We start from the raw sequence: 18466 nt of genomic DNA, 5'->3' as shown, positions 1-18466 counted from the left end.
GATCTTGGGACCGCAGATTTAGAGCCAGAGGGCCCTTGGAGATCACCTAGTCCAGCTCCCTCCATTTAAAGATTTGCCATTTACACTGTTAGCTGGATGCTGACTTCCCTTGCTACCCAAGGTCCTTTGAGCCTTGCCATCTACCCTGCTAGCTCAAGTACTTCCTGGCCTTTTCATCTGCCATAAACTGAACATGAGAATAAACTCCCCTCTATGTGTTGTTCTTCAGCCATTTTTCAGTCACGTCCAACTCTTCGTGGCCCCATTTGGAGTTTCCTTGGCAAAGATATGGGAGAGGTTTGCTTTTTCCTTCTCCAGTTCATTTTACAGATGAGGAAACTGAGGCAAACAGGGTTAAGTGACTTGCCAAGGGTCATACAGATAGCACGTATCTGAGGCCAGATTGGAACTCAGGTTTTCCTGTCTCTAGGACCAGCAATCTATCTACTATGCCAGCTAGCTGTTCCCCTTTACCTACTATCTCCTTTTAACTAAAATGTGAGCTCTTAGAGAGCAGAGACTGCCTCAATTGTCCATCCCAGCTCTAAAGACATAGTAAGAGCTTAATAACTGCTTTTCATTAATTGTTAAGAATACCTGTGGTACTAGGGTACAAGTGAGCACAATTGACCCTCTATTGGGATAATGGCTGACCCTATTGATCTAACCCAGGGGTTCTTAACCTTTATGTGTGTGTATTTCATAGATCCCTTTGGCGACCCAGTGATGTCTATGCTCCCCTTCTCAGAATAACATTTTTTAAACACACAAAGTATGATATGTAGAATTACAAAGAAAATTAATTACACCGAAATGTAGTTATTGAATTTAAAAAAAAAAACAAGCTTATAAACCCCAGATTCGGAACTCTGTTCCAACCTATTAGAATCAACAGTAACACTTACCTCTTCTTTAGAGTAATATTTCAAAAAGCCTTCTCTTGCCAAAAGGACAAACTTCCTCTTCAGGTACTGCCCATTGTCCCTTCCCCGCTTCCATAGGACCCCTTCTCGGTTGCCTTTAATTAACAAGGATGAGAAACAGACTCATCAGTGTCTATGGTCCTACTCCTAAATCCCCTCACCAAGGAAACTCTGCATTGATTTGGTTACTTCAGTTCAACAAGAGTGGAAGCTGCTCTCTGCCGCCAATGATGTCCAGAAGAATATGGCGGAAGAAGCATGGGACTTGGGACTTAGGTGAGACCTGCATTACAAGGTATGTTCTTTGCCTAAAACAAAATCTGGTATTTAATAATGACTTTTTGATTGATTAATAAACCCAAACCCAGCCTCTGATACCTAATAGATGTGTGACCATGGATGACCGAGTCATTCAACTCTCCTAGCCTCAGTTTCTTGATCTGTTCAATAAGGATGATGATAATACTGGCAGTACCCTCCTCATGGAATTGTATAATATACATAAAAAGCTTTGTCAACTCCAAAGAGCCATTTAAATGTCAGTTATCCTCATTGTTATCAAAAGAATCAAAAGTATGGATGATGCCAGTCGAAGACACATAGGCGTCCAAGCAGGCCACAGCATATTGAAAGCACAAACATGCCCAAAAGTAGGTATAAAAGACAACATCAAGGATGTGTCTAATGGGGAAGAAGTAAGCCAGTCATGTGGTCAGGGCAAGGATCAACAGATGGACTGCCCAATAGACTATAGAACTATCTGTGAGATGATAAAGGAGTTAGGAGGCCTTCAGAATGTTGGGGAGATCTTCTCTGGAGGAATGTGGAAAAGCACTCAAACAAAAAAAAAAGCAAACAGGATGAGAAGTCAAGGGTGTGTTCTGATTGGCATTAGCACCAATGAGAGCAGTGATAGTTGCTGGCTGTCCCAAGCTATTAAACTGCCCTAAGACTTTTGGGACACTTTATACATCAGAAGTTCCAAGTTAAGGACCTCTGTCCTAAGTGAGAAGAGCCATTTCTGACCCCTTTCCCCAAGCATCCACCAAATCAAATGCAGTTTTGTTATCCACATAGGGGTTATTTAATTTGTGGATTAGCTGTAGCAGCTTTTAAAAGAGGAAACTGGAAAAATAAACCAACAAACGTATTTGTTTTTTAAAAGAGGCCTCTGAGCCATCAGAGCCACCAGAGGGCCAGGCCCTTTGAACTCCAGAGCTACGATTCTCTGTGTGACTTAGGAAAGCAGTTTTATTTCTCTGGGCCTCAGTTTCCTCATCTGTACAATCCTTTCAGTTCTTGAACTGTGATCCTATGAATAGAAAATCCCAAGCTGGCTATCCCAAAGTACAATATATAAACTCACCTAACCCTGATTAATACATTCAATAGTCTAACCATAGTGACTTAATAGGACTAAGGCTAAGGACTGGACCTATGATTTCATTAGTAAAGGAAATGCCCAAGTGAGGAAACTTCTCTACCTGCATGCAGATCAACACCTTCTCTGCAGCCTAGTGTCTTAGAAGGTTGCCTTGGACAAATCAAGTAACTTGCTCAGGGTCACACAGTCATTTTGAATTGGAGGCAGGATCTTCCTGGTGACAGCAGCAGTTTATGGTTTCAGAGCCCTATGGAAGGCTCGATTCATTTGATTTGTTCCACCTTCGTGAAATAGGTGGCCGAATACTATCTTCATTAGATAGTGTTTTGTAGTATCTGTGCTACTGGTCCTTCTCACTGGCACTAGATAGCTGAAAGCTGACTACACTGATTTGGTAATCATAACCAGTCACTCAATCAACAAGTGCTTATTAAGTGCCTACTGTATGCCAGGTACTGTAATAAGCAGAAGGAATATAAAGAAAAGCAAAAGACAGTCCCTGCTCTCAAGGAGGTCGAAGTCTAATTGAGGAGACAACATGCCAACAAACATGTTCAAACAAGCTATATTTGGGATAAATCGTAGACAATTAACAGAGGAAAAGCAGTAGAATTAAGAAGGATAGGGAAAGGCTTCCTGTAAAAGAAAGTGAGATTCGGTTGCAAACAGCAATGATTTTATCCATCTGTACAATAGCCAGAATTACGTCTATCTGAAGTCTATTGAAAAAGATGAGAAGAATGGAAGCCAGCGGCAGCTCCTCCTTCATCACAGGGAATAGAGAGCCAGTCTCAGAGACAAGAAGACCTACATCAGACACAACCTGGCTGTGTGACCCTGGGTAAGCCTTTCACTCTTTCTGGGTCTCAGTTTCTTCATCTGTAAAATGGAGGCAATTGGATTCATTAGCCTCTAAGGTCCCCAATGGTCCCGATATGATCCTAGATAAGTCACTTAACTTTCCAGTGTCTCATGAAGCTCTCTCATACAGTAAGTTACAAACCAGGTTCTGATCTGCTACTAATGGATATAAAGTAAATTTTCTCATTAAGAATTTCCCTATATGAGTGAAATCAGAGGACCTCTATAAAATAAAGGAATTGGACTATGTCATCTTTAAGGACTCTTCCTACCTTGAATCTACTATCTGTACATAAAATATAACTGGGGATCCAGCATCCCTCTGTTAAGATTCTGCTCATGACACAGAAGTCACATTTCCTTGTGCCCATAAATACACAAACTTTAACGGCAGAATATGCCTTACCGGAGATTGTCCAGATGAGACTGCCAGACACAAATTCCTGTCTCTCATATTTGGCTCGGATCCATTGCTCCTTTAAGACCCTGAAGAGAGAAAGGCCGTGGTTAGTTAGCTGGGGCTGCAGCGTTCTTTTCCATGGGAAAATTGTGGTTTGTCCTTCGTTCTCAAAGAGGACCACGACATCAGAGAGATGATGACATGACTTGCAATTGAATTCGATTTGAGTGAGGGAGGGCTATGCAAAGTCACCAGCCTCACTTTCAAGCTTTTGATGAAATTCCAATACCTGGAGGGAAACCAGTGGTACAGCCTCATACTAGGTTGGTACCAGGCTCCCTCCTCCAAATGTCCCCTGTTTAGTGAAGCAGGGACCCTGATACCCCTAAACTGTTTGAACCCCCAAAAGGGCATTTGAATTTAGATAATTAAGCTTGCTGAGTCCATGTTCACCCTGTTGCCTATGACAGGAGTCAAGTAGCAACTTCTTGGCAATGTCACCTGTAACATCTGGAGAAAGAACACACACATACTATATATATATATATATATACACATATATATGTATATGTATATATACATACATACATACATATGTATGTATGTATGTATGTATATATACATATATATAGTATTCTAGATTCTAGAACTAAGAAGTCATCCCAAGACCTGAGTATTTGTGGTGATGGGAAAAACTGTGTCCAGGGTGGCCACAGCTTAGCAAGAATAAATATTGAATATTGAAATTAAATTGAATATTGATTATTAATTAATATTATTAATATTGAATATTGAAATTAAAAATTGAAAGGAGACCAGCCCTGGGTCTTGGTCTAGGGCTTTTAAAGAGTTTAATGGATTTCTTTGGGGCTTTTCCTTCAAGATAAAGCAGCTTAAAATGTCCTCAACTTTCTAACTCCTTTTGATCATATCCAATTTTATTTATATATATATATATATATATGCATATGAAATATGTGTGTGATACGTGTGTGCATATATACACATATCTCATTTACACATAGTTGTTTGCATGTTGTCTCTCACATTAGACTGGGAAATCCTTGACAGAAGGGACTGATTTTGCCTTTCTTTGCATCTCTAGAGTTTAGTTCAGTATCTGGCACATAGTAGGCACTTAATAAGAGCTTGCTGGCTTATTTGAGTTCTTAAGGAGTAAGGACTAGAAAAGGGTTCAAAACCGTCTCAAAGGCAGCCAGGCAGACCCCACCCCTTCACCCCACCTCCCCTGCCTTAGGTAAGTCCCCCAGGAGTTAAGTGCCTCAGTAGCACTCAGGCTACTGTTTCTCACTCCCTTACTAGGAAAGAGCATGCGCCCCTTTGCTGTCCTACCTTGAATTAGAAAGCTAAGTTCCTAGGGTAAGATTTTGCAGCTGACACAAGCATTTCTGTGGCATGTGGTCTCCCCCATTAGAATGGATGCTCCTGGAGGGCAGCACTGGGTTTCTTTGTTTTACCATCTCTTAGTACACAGTAAGCGCTTAATAAATGCTTGTTGTCTGACTGACTGACTGACTCTATGCCTCTGCTTATTAGGCTCAGGGAGACACAGTCTGGGCGTCTAGGTTCTAGTTTTGAGTCTAACTCTTCCTAGCTACATGACCTTGGGCAAATGGTTTAATCTGTCTGAGCTGGTTGAGCCTGAGCCATCGGTAAGGTAGGATCCTAGAATCATGGATTTAGAGCTGAAAGAAAGTCTTAAAGGTCACTTAGTCCAATCCTTCCATTTAAATATTCGCATTTTCTTTTTTATGGTTTTTAATTTTTTTAATATTCTCTTTATATTTAGTTCCAAACTCTCTCCCTCATTGCAGTTCCTTCCCTACCCATTGAGAAGGCAAGCAATATGATGACCACCATACAGATTTGCATCTTACGCTACCAGTTGGATTCTGACCCCTTACATGCCTTTCGTCTCTGTTAGAGATCTCCCCAAACCCCACTCCACCCTTAACTCTTTTTTTGGAGGTGGGAAGGCAGGGCAGTTGGGGTTACGTGACTTGCCCAAGGTCACATAGCTAGTGGGTCAAGTGTCTGAAGCCAGATTTGAACTCATGTCCTCCTGACTCCAGGGCCAGTGCTCTACTCACTGTGCCAACTACCTGCCCCACCACCCTTAACTCTTGAACACACTGACTTCTTGGTAGGGAACCATCATCCCTGACATTGCTCCCCCCAGGTTCTCAAGACCTTGCCTTCTGCCCTGCTGCTTTCCAAGTACTTTCTAGCCTTGTCCTTCCATGAAGAGAACAAGAATATGAGTCCTCTTGTAGGTGCTTTGTGTCCCAATTAGAATGTGAGCACCTTGAGGGCAGGAACTGTCTGGATTTTCCATTTATATGCTCAGCACTTAGCGTAGAGCTTGGAATATAGTGAGTACTTAAAAATGCTTTTCCATCCATTCCAGATGAAGAAATGCCTCCCTTATGGTCCTCGCAGAGTTGTTGTAAGGATCAAATAAGGCGTGAAAGCTCTCTGAAAACTGCAACATGATAGATATGGATGTGGATGGTACAGATATAGATTTGGTTAGACAGAGATATATAGGAGAAGCCAGGTGGTGCAGTGGCTAGAGCACTATACATGGAGTCAGGAAGACCTGAGTTCAAATCCAGCCTCAAAGACTCACTAGTTATGTGACTCTGGGAGAGTAATTTAGCCTCTGTTTGCCTCAGTTTTCTCATCAGTAAAATGGGGATGATAATAGCACTTCCTTCCCCTGGTTGTTGTGAGGATCAAATGAGATGATACTTGTAAAGTGCTCAGCACTGTCTTAGGCACACGGTAAGCGCTGTTGTGATTAGCTATTATCTATCGATGCCAATTATCATCACCTTCACTCACAGGAAATCTACTGCATACCGTTACAGCAGTTTCTGACCCCAGCCCACTGTTACAAGACAAGCAGCACTTAGAATGAAAAGAATGGCCTTTGGGATCCAATGTCTCACTCCTACAACATTCCAAATCCTTTCGCTCTATTGCAAAACTCTCTCCCCAATTCAACTCAATTGAATTCAATTTAACAAGCACTTTATTAAACGCATACCATGTGCAAAGTAAATTAAGTTCTGAGCAATGCAAAGACAAAACCCAAAGAGTCCCTGACCTCAGGGAGTTTACTTTCTACTTATTCAATTCCAAAGTTAGGTGACCGGGCAGTTCAGGGACCTGCCTTTTGCTTACCTACCTAAGTAGGCTGCTACATAGGGACCAGGCTGAGTGTGGGGCACACCCGGTGCTGTCTCTTGTAAAGGCAACTTGGTTCTTCCCTTGAGCTGACCTATGCAATCATTTTAAATGGTGAGATGCTCACCAGATCCAGAGAACCCCCACAAAAACATGCAAGGAGGTCGAATCTCAAGTCCATTTTAAATACACCCAAGATGGCGATGTTAAAGAAACAACGTACTCCTTTCTGTCAGTATAATAGTGGAGTTGACAGGTATGGCCAGGTCAGCAGAAGGGCTGCCTACGGGTTCTTTGGCCCCAAAAGAGTGCTGAGTTTTTGCTGCATATGTTCAAAAATGTAGAAAGTGGTGGGGAACTAAAGGGTTTGGATGTGGATTCTCTTGTCCATATCAATTCATTAATTAATTAAGCCTGTCCAGATTAATAAGGCTTCCAAATGCACAGGTATACTTACAGGGCTCCTGAACTAATCAGCTCACATAAGAGCAAGTCACTTACTATACTGATATGACACTTATTGAAAAGGAAGAACTCATTCCTAAACCAGAAGAGGAGGTTACTCAAAAGAAATGGAAGAAACCAAAACTTACTGCTCGGGAGTAAATGTGACTTGAACATGTAAATAAAAGTGGAATTAAAATGTTTTTAAAAAGAGAAGTAAGAACCCAGTCATCCTCTCCAACACTCATACCTGACTCCTAGTCAACCTTCTGGAACCAGGAATTATCTGAGCTAGATAATAAGAGGCTATTTAGTACAAATCCAGGGAAGGAAACAGGAGTTCCCTCACAAGGGAGATGACTTGTTCAAGGTCATACTAACTAATGAAGGAACTAGGACTAGAACGCAAGACTCCTGACTGCCATGCCACTGAGACTTCCCCCTCGATCACACTGTGTCCCTGAAGAGGAAGTCACCTAGAAGAGTTTGGCCTTGATATCAGGAAGAACATCTCTATTTAGAGCTGTCTCAAAGGGGAATAAATAGGCTGCCTTGAGAATCGGCAGGTTCCCCATCCCTGGCTGGTCTTCAAGCAGAAACTAGGCGACCACTCGTCTGGTGGGTTGTCCCGGGGGTTCCTTTCTTGTACAGTCTGGATCACAGGGCTGCTGAGCAGCTTTTCAACTCCCAGACTCTGTGATTCTGTGACTTAAATCCTGGTTAGATAGCAGCCAACCAAACATGGGCTCTCTCTGTGGGCGAGAAGAGCTTGAAGATCAGAATGGTGTAGTGAATATAGGGCACTGGACCTGAAGTTGAGAAGACCTGGGTTCAAAACTTGCCTCAGACACTTATTAGTTGTGCTATCTGGGTGAGCCTGAGGACCTCTCTTCTGTAAAATGAGAGAGCTGGACACAATGACTTTCCAAGATCCTTCCAGCTCTAAATCTATGATCTTATGAGAGCCTGAGGGTCCATGACTAGAAGTTCTTTGACTTGGGTGATAGTAATGGGAGGGGGACCAGCTCAGACCCTAAAAGAGCCCCACTTACAGGCAGTCCTCAGACTGGGGGATGTAGTAGAAAGCGGGGACTTTTGCTTCGTATTTTGCCTTGGAACAGAGGTTTCCGTTTCGTGTCATAAACTGAAAAACAAAAGTCAGCCTGGTAACTGGTCTCCACAGCATCAGTGTCTGGGCCTGGGCCCTTCCTCCTCTCCAGCCCCCGCCCTCCCCCCTGCCCCTTGCACTCCCCCATTTCCCCGAATGATCTTAGGGCCTAAAATATGAAATGAAACCACAGCGAGTGCAGACAAATCTATCCTTTCCTGTCTTTCAAGGGCAGCGCTCCATGGTCACCCCTGGTCCTAGACTCAGTGCCGGTAATTCTGCCATAAGCCTAATGGCTCCAAACTCCAATAGCGAGCTCTGGCCACGCGTAGCTGGGGAACCAATGGGGCCAACAGACAGAGCAACCTGGCATGCTGCTGGCCAGGATAGTGGTAGAGCAGGCTCAGCCAGGGTGGCCTTCCAAGAGAGCAGAAGGATCCACATCATGGAGCCGGGCAGATGTTTGCAGACACTAGGAAGCATTTGGAGGCTTGGCAATTGGATTAGCCACACATCTGATTTTTCCCTTTTGACCCGGATGCTTGTAGCCCCCTGAGGCTAACCATAGGGGGTGCTGAAAACAGTGGCTACTGCCGGACCAGGCTGGATGAGTGCCCAGGGAGGAGCAGAATGCCAATCCTGCTGTAATCACTGTTAACATTTATACAAAGTTCACAAACACTCTGCCCGTGTTCTCTCCCTTGATCCTCACAACTTGAGCTGCCTATAAACATTATTATCATCCTCCATTTTTACAGATGAGCAAGCTGATTTAGAAAGGTTCAAGGACCTTGCCCAAAGCCACAGAGTTCAGATGAGGCAAAGCTGGGAAGAGAACCACAGTCTTCTTATTCCAAATCCCCAAGCATTCTCTGCTCTGTCACAGCGAACCTTTTAGTTAAAATATCTGCCCATGGACACAGTTAACTCTCTATCATCCAGATTCACTTTCTGGATTGCCTGGAGGATCAGATTAACAGCTGGCTAGCTGCTTCTTAACCAGCACATTTCTGGAGAGCTTCCTAGCCATCAGCCTACTATAGGTCTGAAAATAAGTGTGTGTGTGTGTGTGTGTGTGTGTGTGTGTGTGTGTGTGTGTGCGCGCGCGCGCGCGTGGGGGGGGAGGGAGAGGGAGAGGGAGAGGGAGAGAGGGAGAGGGAGAGGGAGAGAGAGAGAGAGAGAGAGAGAGAGAGAGAGAGAGAGAGAGAGAGAGAGAGAGAGAGATTTCTTTGTTGTAGGAAACTCCCAGGCTAGGAAACTCCCTTCACTGATACAGCTTGACAGCTGCTCTGCACCATAAAGTCTTAGAGAGTTTTCCTGGGGCACTAACAGCTTAAGTCACTTGCTTAGGGTCTCAATGTCAATATGTGTTCAAGTTGGGATTTGAACTCAGGTCTTACTGACTCCAGGACAGCTTTCTATCTACTATTCCAAAATGCATTTTGCATTCTCATTTTAACATCAACCTAAGCTAAGCTGTAAGGAGGTAAATCTTTGGGGGAAAGGACTGAGTTCTATCTCCCCCGTCAGAGAGATCTGGGGGGATTATCTGATATTTGGGGATTTTATAGCCACCCTACCCTCTGTGAGAGAGGAAACCTGGGAGAGAGCTGGCTGCTGAACCAGGCAGAGCTGGCTCTAACTCCCTCCCTGACACACACTGACTGGCTTATTTATATTTTACTCCCCTCCACCACACACTCTATGAATCTGCCAGACTGACCAGCTATAAGTTCCTTGAATACACACCTAAGCCTTTCCATGTTGCATCTCAGTATCTTTGTCTGTCTTTTATGCCTAGAATACTCCCCTTCCCCCTTCCCCTTGAACCCCTGGCTTCCTGCAAGGTTCAGCTCAAATGCCACCTTCCACTGAAAGCCTTTCCTGGCCCCCTGCCAGGTGCTAGAGCCTTGCCCTCTAAAGTTACCTTCCAACTGCTCAGTAGGTATCTAGTGTGTAACTACTTAGGCACCTGCTTTTGACTACTAGACAACTCCCGAATTCGAATCTAAGTTCGTTCCTTGAGAGCAGAGACTATTTCTGCCTTTTCTTGCACTTAGCACTATGCCAGACACATAAGTGCTTAATAAATGCTGATTTACTAGGGGTTGTTGAAGCCCTTAACCTTTCAGTACCCAAGGCAATTCTCTAAGACTAAGTTGTAGAGACGGGGTTAGATCTGTCTTGGTAGAGAGAATTTCTCATCCAGGAGTTCTCTATACCAATGAAATCAGAGGTCCAGTACCTGAGCAGGGAAAAAGGAAGATTAGCACCAGGGAGGCCCATTAGTATCACCTTTACATCTGAGAGATGGGAATGTGTGGGGCTAGCCTAGAACACTGCTGCTTTGGCCTCAGTGTTTCTTGGCTAGGTCATCCTTCTTTCCTGGTGTTGTGGGGAAAAGCATTGGCTTGGGAAGCAAGGAATAAATCCCTTCTGTGCAGGTATCTGGTATGGAATTATGCTGCATGCACAACGTTTTTGATCGCCAGACTGTTGTCTGTTCCATCAGAATGTAAGCTCGTTTGGACAAATCGCTTCTCTCCCGGCCTCAGTTTCCTCCTCTGTAAAAGGAGAGAGTCTGGGAGTCCCTGTCATCTTTGACATTCTTTCGCCTATGATTCTCTAGCCCCGTTCCCGCTTCTACCTCCACCATACTGTCATCCCAGAAGTCCAGTCGAACCGATTTCACTTTACTGATCTCAGGGAAGTTACGATGCACGCCAGAACAATTCAGGCAGATGAAAACCCCCAGCTTGTAAGAGGCCCAGTCCGGATCTGCAGAGGGAAGAGAGAACAGCTAGAAAACTGGATTCGGGTCCGGATTAGGTGCAAACAGCCCAGCGTGCTGCTGGCACTTTGGGAAGTAGGGGTGGATTCTCATGGTGCGTGGGGAAGGCGCTGGTGTACAGTCTAATGGACACATGGAGGAAAACCTGGCCTTGAGACAGAGTCTGGGAATCAGGGTTACTGGCTCTAACTTCCATTCCAACACCAACTCTTAGAAAGCATTTTAAGGGAGCGCCCTACTTTCTCAACTTCAAAATCTTCCCAAGCCCCCTCTTCCCCAACAGGTGGACACCTCACCTGAGCAGGAGTCTTACTGAATACTAAACAGCCTTGTTGAAAGAACGGTGAATCTGAGTGAAGACAAATCACTGAAAGGTCCATTTCTAAGGGCATAGGAAGAACTGGGCTAGGAAATACCAAAGGAGTGAGGAGGGGAAAGCGGGTTTGGGCCAGGGAGCCAGTAGAAAAGCGCAGAGGAAATAAGGGAGTTAGGATGGGCAGGTGCAAGAGAAGACTGAGGACTCTCCGGGTGTGCGTCCGACTGCTAGGAGGCTCTGGATGCTAGGGTCCAGGCCGGGGGTGGGCTATCACCAGGCGCACCCGGGGCCCGCAGGTCTCCAGGTCTCTTACCTGGCGCCCCGCAGTCCGCGCACACCGCGTTGCCAGTGCCAGCCGCCCGCAGCAGCTCCAGTAGGCGCCTCTTGTTATGCTCCCGGTCCCCCATCGCCCGCCAGGAGCTCCCTGCTCAGCCAGTGCGGCCGCCAAGACGCTCTCGGGATTCCTGGCGAGCCCTGGCTCCGGCCATGGTGCGTGCGTCCGGTCCTCTCTGAGCTGTGTGGCTCGCCTCTCTTGGGGAAGAGTGACCGCTCGGGGGCAGAGCCGACGCCCTGGTCCGCCCCCCTCCGCTCAGTCCCCGCCCAGACAAGGACTTCAGATTTTTTTTCTTTTCTTTTCTTTTTTTTTTTTTTGTTTACTTATTAGCTTATGTTTGTCTCTGTGGGCACTGAAGTGCGAGACAGTGGTGGGGCGGGTCAGAGGGAGCCTACCTGTGTTTATGTCCTTGTAGCAGTGGACGTTAGAGGTTGCGTGGAGCAGTGGGAAAAGCGTTGAACCTGGAGTGAGGTACCTCCGGGTTCAAATTCCACCGCCAGCTCTTCCTAGCTGTGTGATCTTGAACTAATCATTTAATTTTCCCGGACCTCCATTTCCTCGTCTGTCAAATGATCAAAAAAGGAGCGAAAATCGAGAGTTGTAAATGGTGTTATACCCGTACATCACCCTGGAACAATAGCTTTATAATTGAGGAAACTGAAGTCCGGGAAAGTTGAGAGATTTGCCTAAGGACACCGAATAGAATTTGAACTCTTTCTTATCCCCAACTCCACACTTCAAATCACTTTTTTGTCCTTTCTGACTCCCTTCTCTTTTGTTCCAGGCTCGGAGGATGAGGTGGCCCTCCTTGTAAGCAGCAACCCCTCCATGTGTGATCCTCTTTCTTCTGGTAACTTATCTTCTCAATTATCTCCCTTTTCCCCTGAATTGTTTTAAATTAACCTTATTCGTATTGCCATATTTTGTTTTTACATCATATTAATTTCTGAATGTATTATTCCCCACCTCCTAAAGGCAATAACTTGACCCTGATAACAACCATTTAAAAAAGGAGAGGAAAAAAAAACCAACTGTCTTAGCCCCTGACAGTGTATATGGGATATTCCACACTTCATCTCTGTAGTGTGTAATATGCAGTATTCCATGGTCCTTCAGCTCTATAGTGAAGGGTCTCTTCCTAATTTAGAATCTCTCCTTCCCTATTTCTTACAAATGTGCCCCCATACCAGACTAGCGCTCTCTCCTCCGAGTTTGGTGTTATACCCATACATCACTAGCCTTCCAAATCCAGACCTACACCTAAGGGGGATGGCAATGTGATTTAGTGAATGGCACCCTAGACTTGAAGTCAGAAAGACTGGGATCACATCTAGCTTCATACACTTAGTAGCTGTGTGACCCTGAAAGGTTCTGAAAGTCACTGAAAGTTTCTTTGCTTCATTCTTGAATGGAGAGTAAGGGAGTTGGCTCCTTGCAGCTCTAAATTTATGATTTTAGGAGATTAGGCAGACACTTAGATGCTGTGTTTGAGGCACGTTGTTGGGTTCCTCTACTCGAAAATGCCTTCTCCAACTGCCAGCCCAGGTGCCTGTAATCCCCGTGGTTTCTCCTTTGCATCAAAATTTTCTTTTCAGAAAACCTGTTTAAATTCGAGGGTGCTGCGTGAAGCAGTTAGCGCTTTAACCTCAAAAATAAACAAATAAACCAAAGCTCCCAGACTTGTCACAGTCTTTAAAACCCTCACTTCATTCTACTAACCCCTGGAGCCATGCTCCTAAGTTCCTCCTCCCTTTCATAACCAAACTCCTAGAAAAAGCGTTCTTTGCTTCCACTTTCTTCTCACTCCCCTTTCACTTCTCCATCAATTATAACCTGACTTCTAAACTCCTCACTCAACCTCTTTGCAGCATCTGACACCAGTGACCCTGCTCTCCTCCCCTATGCTTTCCCCTCTCTGGGTTCTCTTGGCACTGCTCTCTCTCCTAATTCTCCTCCTACCTTCCGCTGCTCCTCATTTGGTTCACCATGCAAGTCAGATCCCCTGTTTGGTTGGGGGTTTTGTTGCTTTTTTAATCTGAACCTAACAAACATGAACTAAAATGAGCATTTCCATGTCAACAAGCATTTATTAAGTGCTCACTGTGTCGGGTCCTGTGCTAAGCACAAGGGATGCAGAAAAAGGCAAAAGACAATCTCAGCTCTCAAGGAGTTCACAGTCTAATAGGGGTGGGGGGAGGGAGGGAACAACATGAAAACAGTTATGCACAAATAAAATATAGACAGGAAAAATTGGAGATGATCAACAGAGGAAAAACACTAGCGTTAAGGAGAGTTGGGAAAGGCTTCCTGTAGAAGGTGGAATTTTAGCAGGGACTTGAAAGAAGTCAGGGAAGTCAGAAAGTGGAGGTGAGGAGGCAGAGAATTCTAGGAGTAGAATGAAAATGTCCAGAGTTGGGAGAGGGAGCGTCTTGTTCAGGGAACAGCAAGGAGGCTAGTATCCCTAGATTGTAGAGGATCTGGGGAGGAATAAATGAGTAAGAAAAACAGAAAGATAGGAAGGGGCCAAGTTAGGAAGGACTTTAAATTTGAGGATTCTGTATTTGATCCTGGAGGTGATATGGAGCCACTAAATAAATATGGAGTTTATTGAATATGGGGGTGATATGGTTAGACTTGTGCTTTAGTAATCAATCAGTATGTTAATAAATATTTATAAGCATCTACTACGTGCCAGGCACTGTGCTGAGTGCCTTGGGTACAAAGAAGGGTAACGGACAGTCTCTGCTCTCAAGGAATTAACATTCTAATAGGGGAGACAACCTGCAAATGACTATATACAAACAAAGCCGGGCCGGGGTGGGGGGGTAGTGAGAGGGAAAGAGGAACCAAAGGTAGAGTTGCACACACAAAAAAAAAAAGGAAGAAAAGGAAAAGAAAGCAAGAGGGTAATTGAAGCATTAAAAAAATACACAGAAGAGAACCAAATATGCAAGCAAAACAACTTTGAAAGATACATGTTGAAATTATTAGATAATTAAAAAGAAAAACAAATTGTCCATAATGGAGACTCTCAGTTTCATGTATATGACTTTTCTATTATACTGTGTACATAGAAATCACCAATGGTCTCTCAACTGCCACGCTCATGACCTTTTTCTCAGCCCTGGTCTTTCTTGACTCTCTGTAGCCTTTGGCAGTATTGGTGGTGATCTTCTCCCTGATACTCTCTTCTCCTTAGGTTTTCCTAACACTACTCCCTCCTTGTTCTACTCCCACCATGTGACTTCTCAGAATCCTTTGCTATATCTTCATCCAAATCACACCCATTAGCTTCTGGAATATTGGAAGGCTCAGTCCTTCTCCCTTTACACTATTTCACTCCATGATCTTATCAGCTCCCATGGATCCATTATCATCTCTACGAAGATATCAGATCTATTTATCTAGCCCTCATTTCCCTCCAGAGGGCAGCTAGGTGACACAGTGGATAGAGCACCAGGCCTGGAGCCAGGAAGGCTCCTCATCCTTAATTCAAATTGGCCTCAGACATTTACTAGCTGTGTGATCCTGGGCAAGTCACTTTACCCTGTTTGCCTCAGTTTCCTCATCTGTAAAATGAGCTGGAGAAGGACATGGCAAACCATTCCACTATCTTTGCCCAGAAAACCCCAAATAGAATCATGAAAAGTTGAATGCAATTGAACAACAAGAAAAAATTTCTCTCCTGACCTCCAGTCTCCTATCTCCAAGTGCCTATTGGACATCGAGGACTAGATGTCTCTTAGATATTTAAACTCAACATGTGCAAAACCAAAATCATTATCTTCCTGAAATTTCTCCCTTCCTAACTTCTCTATGGTTATCACAGTCCTCTGGATTACCTAGGTTAGAAATCTAGTTGTCATCCTTTACTCCTCACTCTTACTCTAATCTAACCTATTGCCAAGTTGGATCTACCTTTGTAAAAGCTCTCTTCTCTCCCCCAGCACTGCCAACACCCTGGTGCAGACCCTCATCACTTCGTGCATTATAGCCTGCTTGTTGGTTTGCCTGTCACAAGTCCCTCCCACGGTAGTCCATCCTCTACTCAGCTGCCCAAGTGATCGTAAAGCTCAGGTCTGATTATGCTACCCACTCAATAAACTCCAGTGGCTCCCTATCACCTCTACAATCAAATATAATCCTCTGTTTGGCGTTCAAAGCCCTTGAAAACCTGGCCCTTGCCTACCGTTCCAGTCTTCTTGCCTTATGCCTTACCAAGTACTCTGCAATCCATTGACTCTCGTCTCCCGGCTGTTTCTCAAACAAGACACTCCATCTGGCAGCTCTGGGCATTGTCCACTACATGGAATGCTCTCCCTCTTTCTCTCTGCCTCCTGGCTTTTCTGACTTCCTTCAAGTTCCAGTTAAAATTCCACCTTCTATGGGAAGCCTTTCCTGGCCCCTTCAAATTGTAATGCTTTTTCTCTGTTGGTTATTTCAAATTCACCCTAAATATACCTTATTTGTATATAGTACTGACCAGTGGAGCTATGAACTGATCCAATCTTTCTGGAAAAAAAAACTGAAATTATTCTAAGAAAGTACGTAAAAGATCCATACCCTTGGAATGTCATGTGCAAAAAAAATAAGAAGTCAGACAGTGTGAATGGGAATTGCTAAGTATATACTCCGAGGAGGTCAATGATAAAAAGAAAGGTCCTATATACTAAAACATTTGTAGTAGTACTTTTCATAATAAGCAAAGAACTGGAAACAAATTAGATACCCATCAATGTGGAGAGTGGCTGAACAAAATGTTTATGGAATTATTCAGTTCTGTTGAATGCAATAGAATATTATTGTGTTGTAAGAGACAAGGAAGATAAAGAAGAGAAGTATAAGAAGATTTAGACTTATGTGAAATGATGCAGAGTGAAGTAAAGTCAGGAAAACAATATACGCAATGGCTATAATAAATGAAAATAATTTTAAAAAGCTGAATACTATTTATAATGACTGAACTTAGTTCTCACCCCCAAACTAGAGATCTCTTCTCTCTTCCTTATTTGTAACAACTGACCCCCTCACCCTGGTGTAAAGCTGAGGGTGCATGGCACGAATACAACAGGGGATTGGCCAATCAGCCCAGTTTTTCTGAGTATGTTCAACATTTGTCATTTCCAGGTGGACTTTGGAGCATGTGTAGACATTCTGTAACTGATTCCAGTCTGCTAACCACCTGCTGAATAGGAATCTCTTGGATTGGCTACTGCTCGTCAATGGAATTATCCGGGTACACTCAAAAAGCACCAGACCTTATCATTGCTCTCCTGGTTTTGACTCTTCTGGTCTGAGTCAGCATCCCGGGAAGAGACAAACTAATTATCTGTGAAACCTTGGGCAAGTCTTTGAACTTTCTCTGGGTTTTAATTTCTTCATCAGTAAAACAAGGGCCAGAATCCCCACTCTAACAAGTTGTCGTGAGACTCTGATGAGATCGTGTGCATGATAATGGTTTGAAAACCAAGCACTGACAGAGAAATAAAAAGTGCTGCTATTATTTTTAGCCCAACGGTTAGTATCTGAACCACATCTCATCTATGCTGGAGGTCAGTTACTAGCCTGAATCACCACTCCGAGAGCTAGAGGTCTCTTCCATTCTTCCACTTAGGACTAAGTGATGTTAAGACAGTTGAGGGAATGTGCCAAAAATAATTCCAGGAATGAAGGGAATCTGTGACTGTGGGGGGTGAAGAGAGAACCACAGAGACTGGTCAGATTCAAGCATCAGTGGGAAAGGGTAAGATGGGGATCAAAGAGCATTGGGACGGCTCACTGCAAGGGCATAAAGATGATTCATTTCCTATGTTTAGAAGAGGAAGGGGACAGAAATAAATCTTTGAAGAAATGGATGAGAAAGAAAGTCTGAGGCATGAGAAGGGCTGGACAAACCAAGGAGACAATCATTTTTCCTCTTCCCAGGACCCTAGGCTCATGAAGTAAAATTTGTGTGAGAGACCCAGTGGCCAGAGCATAATAGTAAATATTTAACAAGAGGCTCTCTAATAAAGACAGCACTTTTTTATCTTTAGTCATCATTATTCACATTTTCCCCTTCACTTATTTACATCTGGACAGTTAAAACAATAAGTCAAGCCCTGATTTGTAGTTTTTGCTGCTTTCTGAAGTGTATTTGCTCACTCTGACCATTTAACAATCAGCTCTCCGGTGAAGTCCTGGCCCAGCCTTTCATCCTCTGGAGGCTGCTCTTCCATTCAGACAGACAGTTCTTAGGATAGTTGATTTTGACATGGAAAGGAGCTCAGAGGTGATTGAGTCCAACCCATTCTTTTTACAAATGAGGGACCTGAGGCCCATAGAGTTTAAGTAACTTGTTCAAGGTCACACGGGTAGTAAATGACAGAACTGGAATTTAAACTCAGGTCCTGTGACGTCAACTTCACTTCTCTCTTTTCCATGTTCCCTTTTGTAAAAAAAATCTGCCATCAGAAAACAATCTGCAACATGTTTCCATTGAGGGGTAAGTGTATGATAGCTGTAATCATCTCTTCTTCTGGGTTATTTGTTTGCATCTTAAGAGGTATCAAAGCCTTGAGCTAATGTCTTCAAGTTCTGAGTGGAGAGTTGCAGTTATTGTCCCTCCAGACTTTCGATCTGGGGCCCCTTAAATCACTCCCCTAGATGGTGCCCTCTCACCCAATAAATAAGGCCCTGCCTCTGATCTTTGCCCT

General features: G+C 44.0%; 1 protein-coding gene across 1 annotated transcript in view; it reads right to left on the bottom strand.

The window, feature by feature from the left end:
• Positions 1-11934, bottom strand: part of ADAP2 (ArfGAP with dual PH domains 2) — a 34348-nt gene extending 22414 nt beyond the window's left edge. Inside the window, exons 1-5 of the mRNA XM_036768648.1 lie at positions 11751-11934; positions 10978-11108; positions 8275-8366; positions 3575-3654; positions 906-1018 (exon numbers count right to left, since the gene is read on the bottom strand). Coding sequence (XP_036624543.1) covers positions 906-1018; positions 3575-3654; positions 8275-8366; positions 10978-11108; positions 11751-11844 — 510 coding nt within the window. The 5' untranslated portion in view covers positions 11845-11934. The remainder of the gene's footprint in view (positions 1-905; positions 1019-3574; positions 3655-8274; positions 8367-10977; positions 11109-11750) is intronic.
• Between the last annotated feature and the right edge of the window lie 6532 nt (positions 11935-18466).

Source organism: Trichosurus vulpecula, chromosome 7 (assembly GCF_011100635.1).
Source record: "Trichosurus vulpecula isolate mTriVul1 chromosome 7, mTriVul1.pri, whole genome shotgun sequence".
NCBI lineage: Eukaryota > Metazoa > Chordata > Mammalia > Diprotodontia > Phalangeridae > Trichosurus > Trichosurus vulpecula.
Note: the sequence above shows the minus strand (reverse complement) of the source record. Positions and strands in the feature narration are given on the sequence as shown.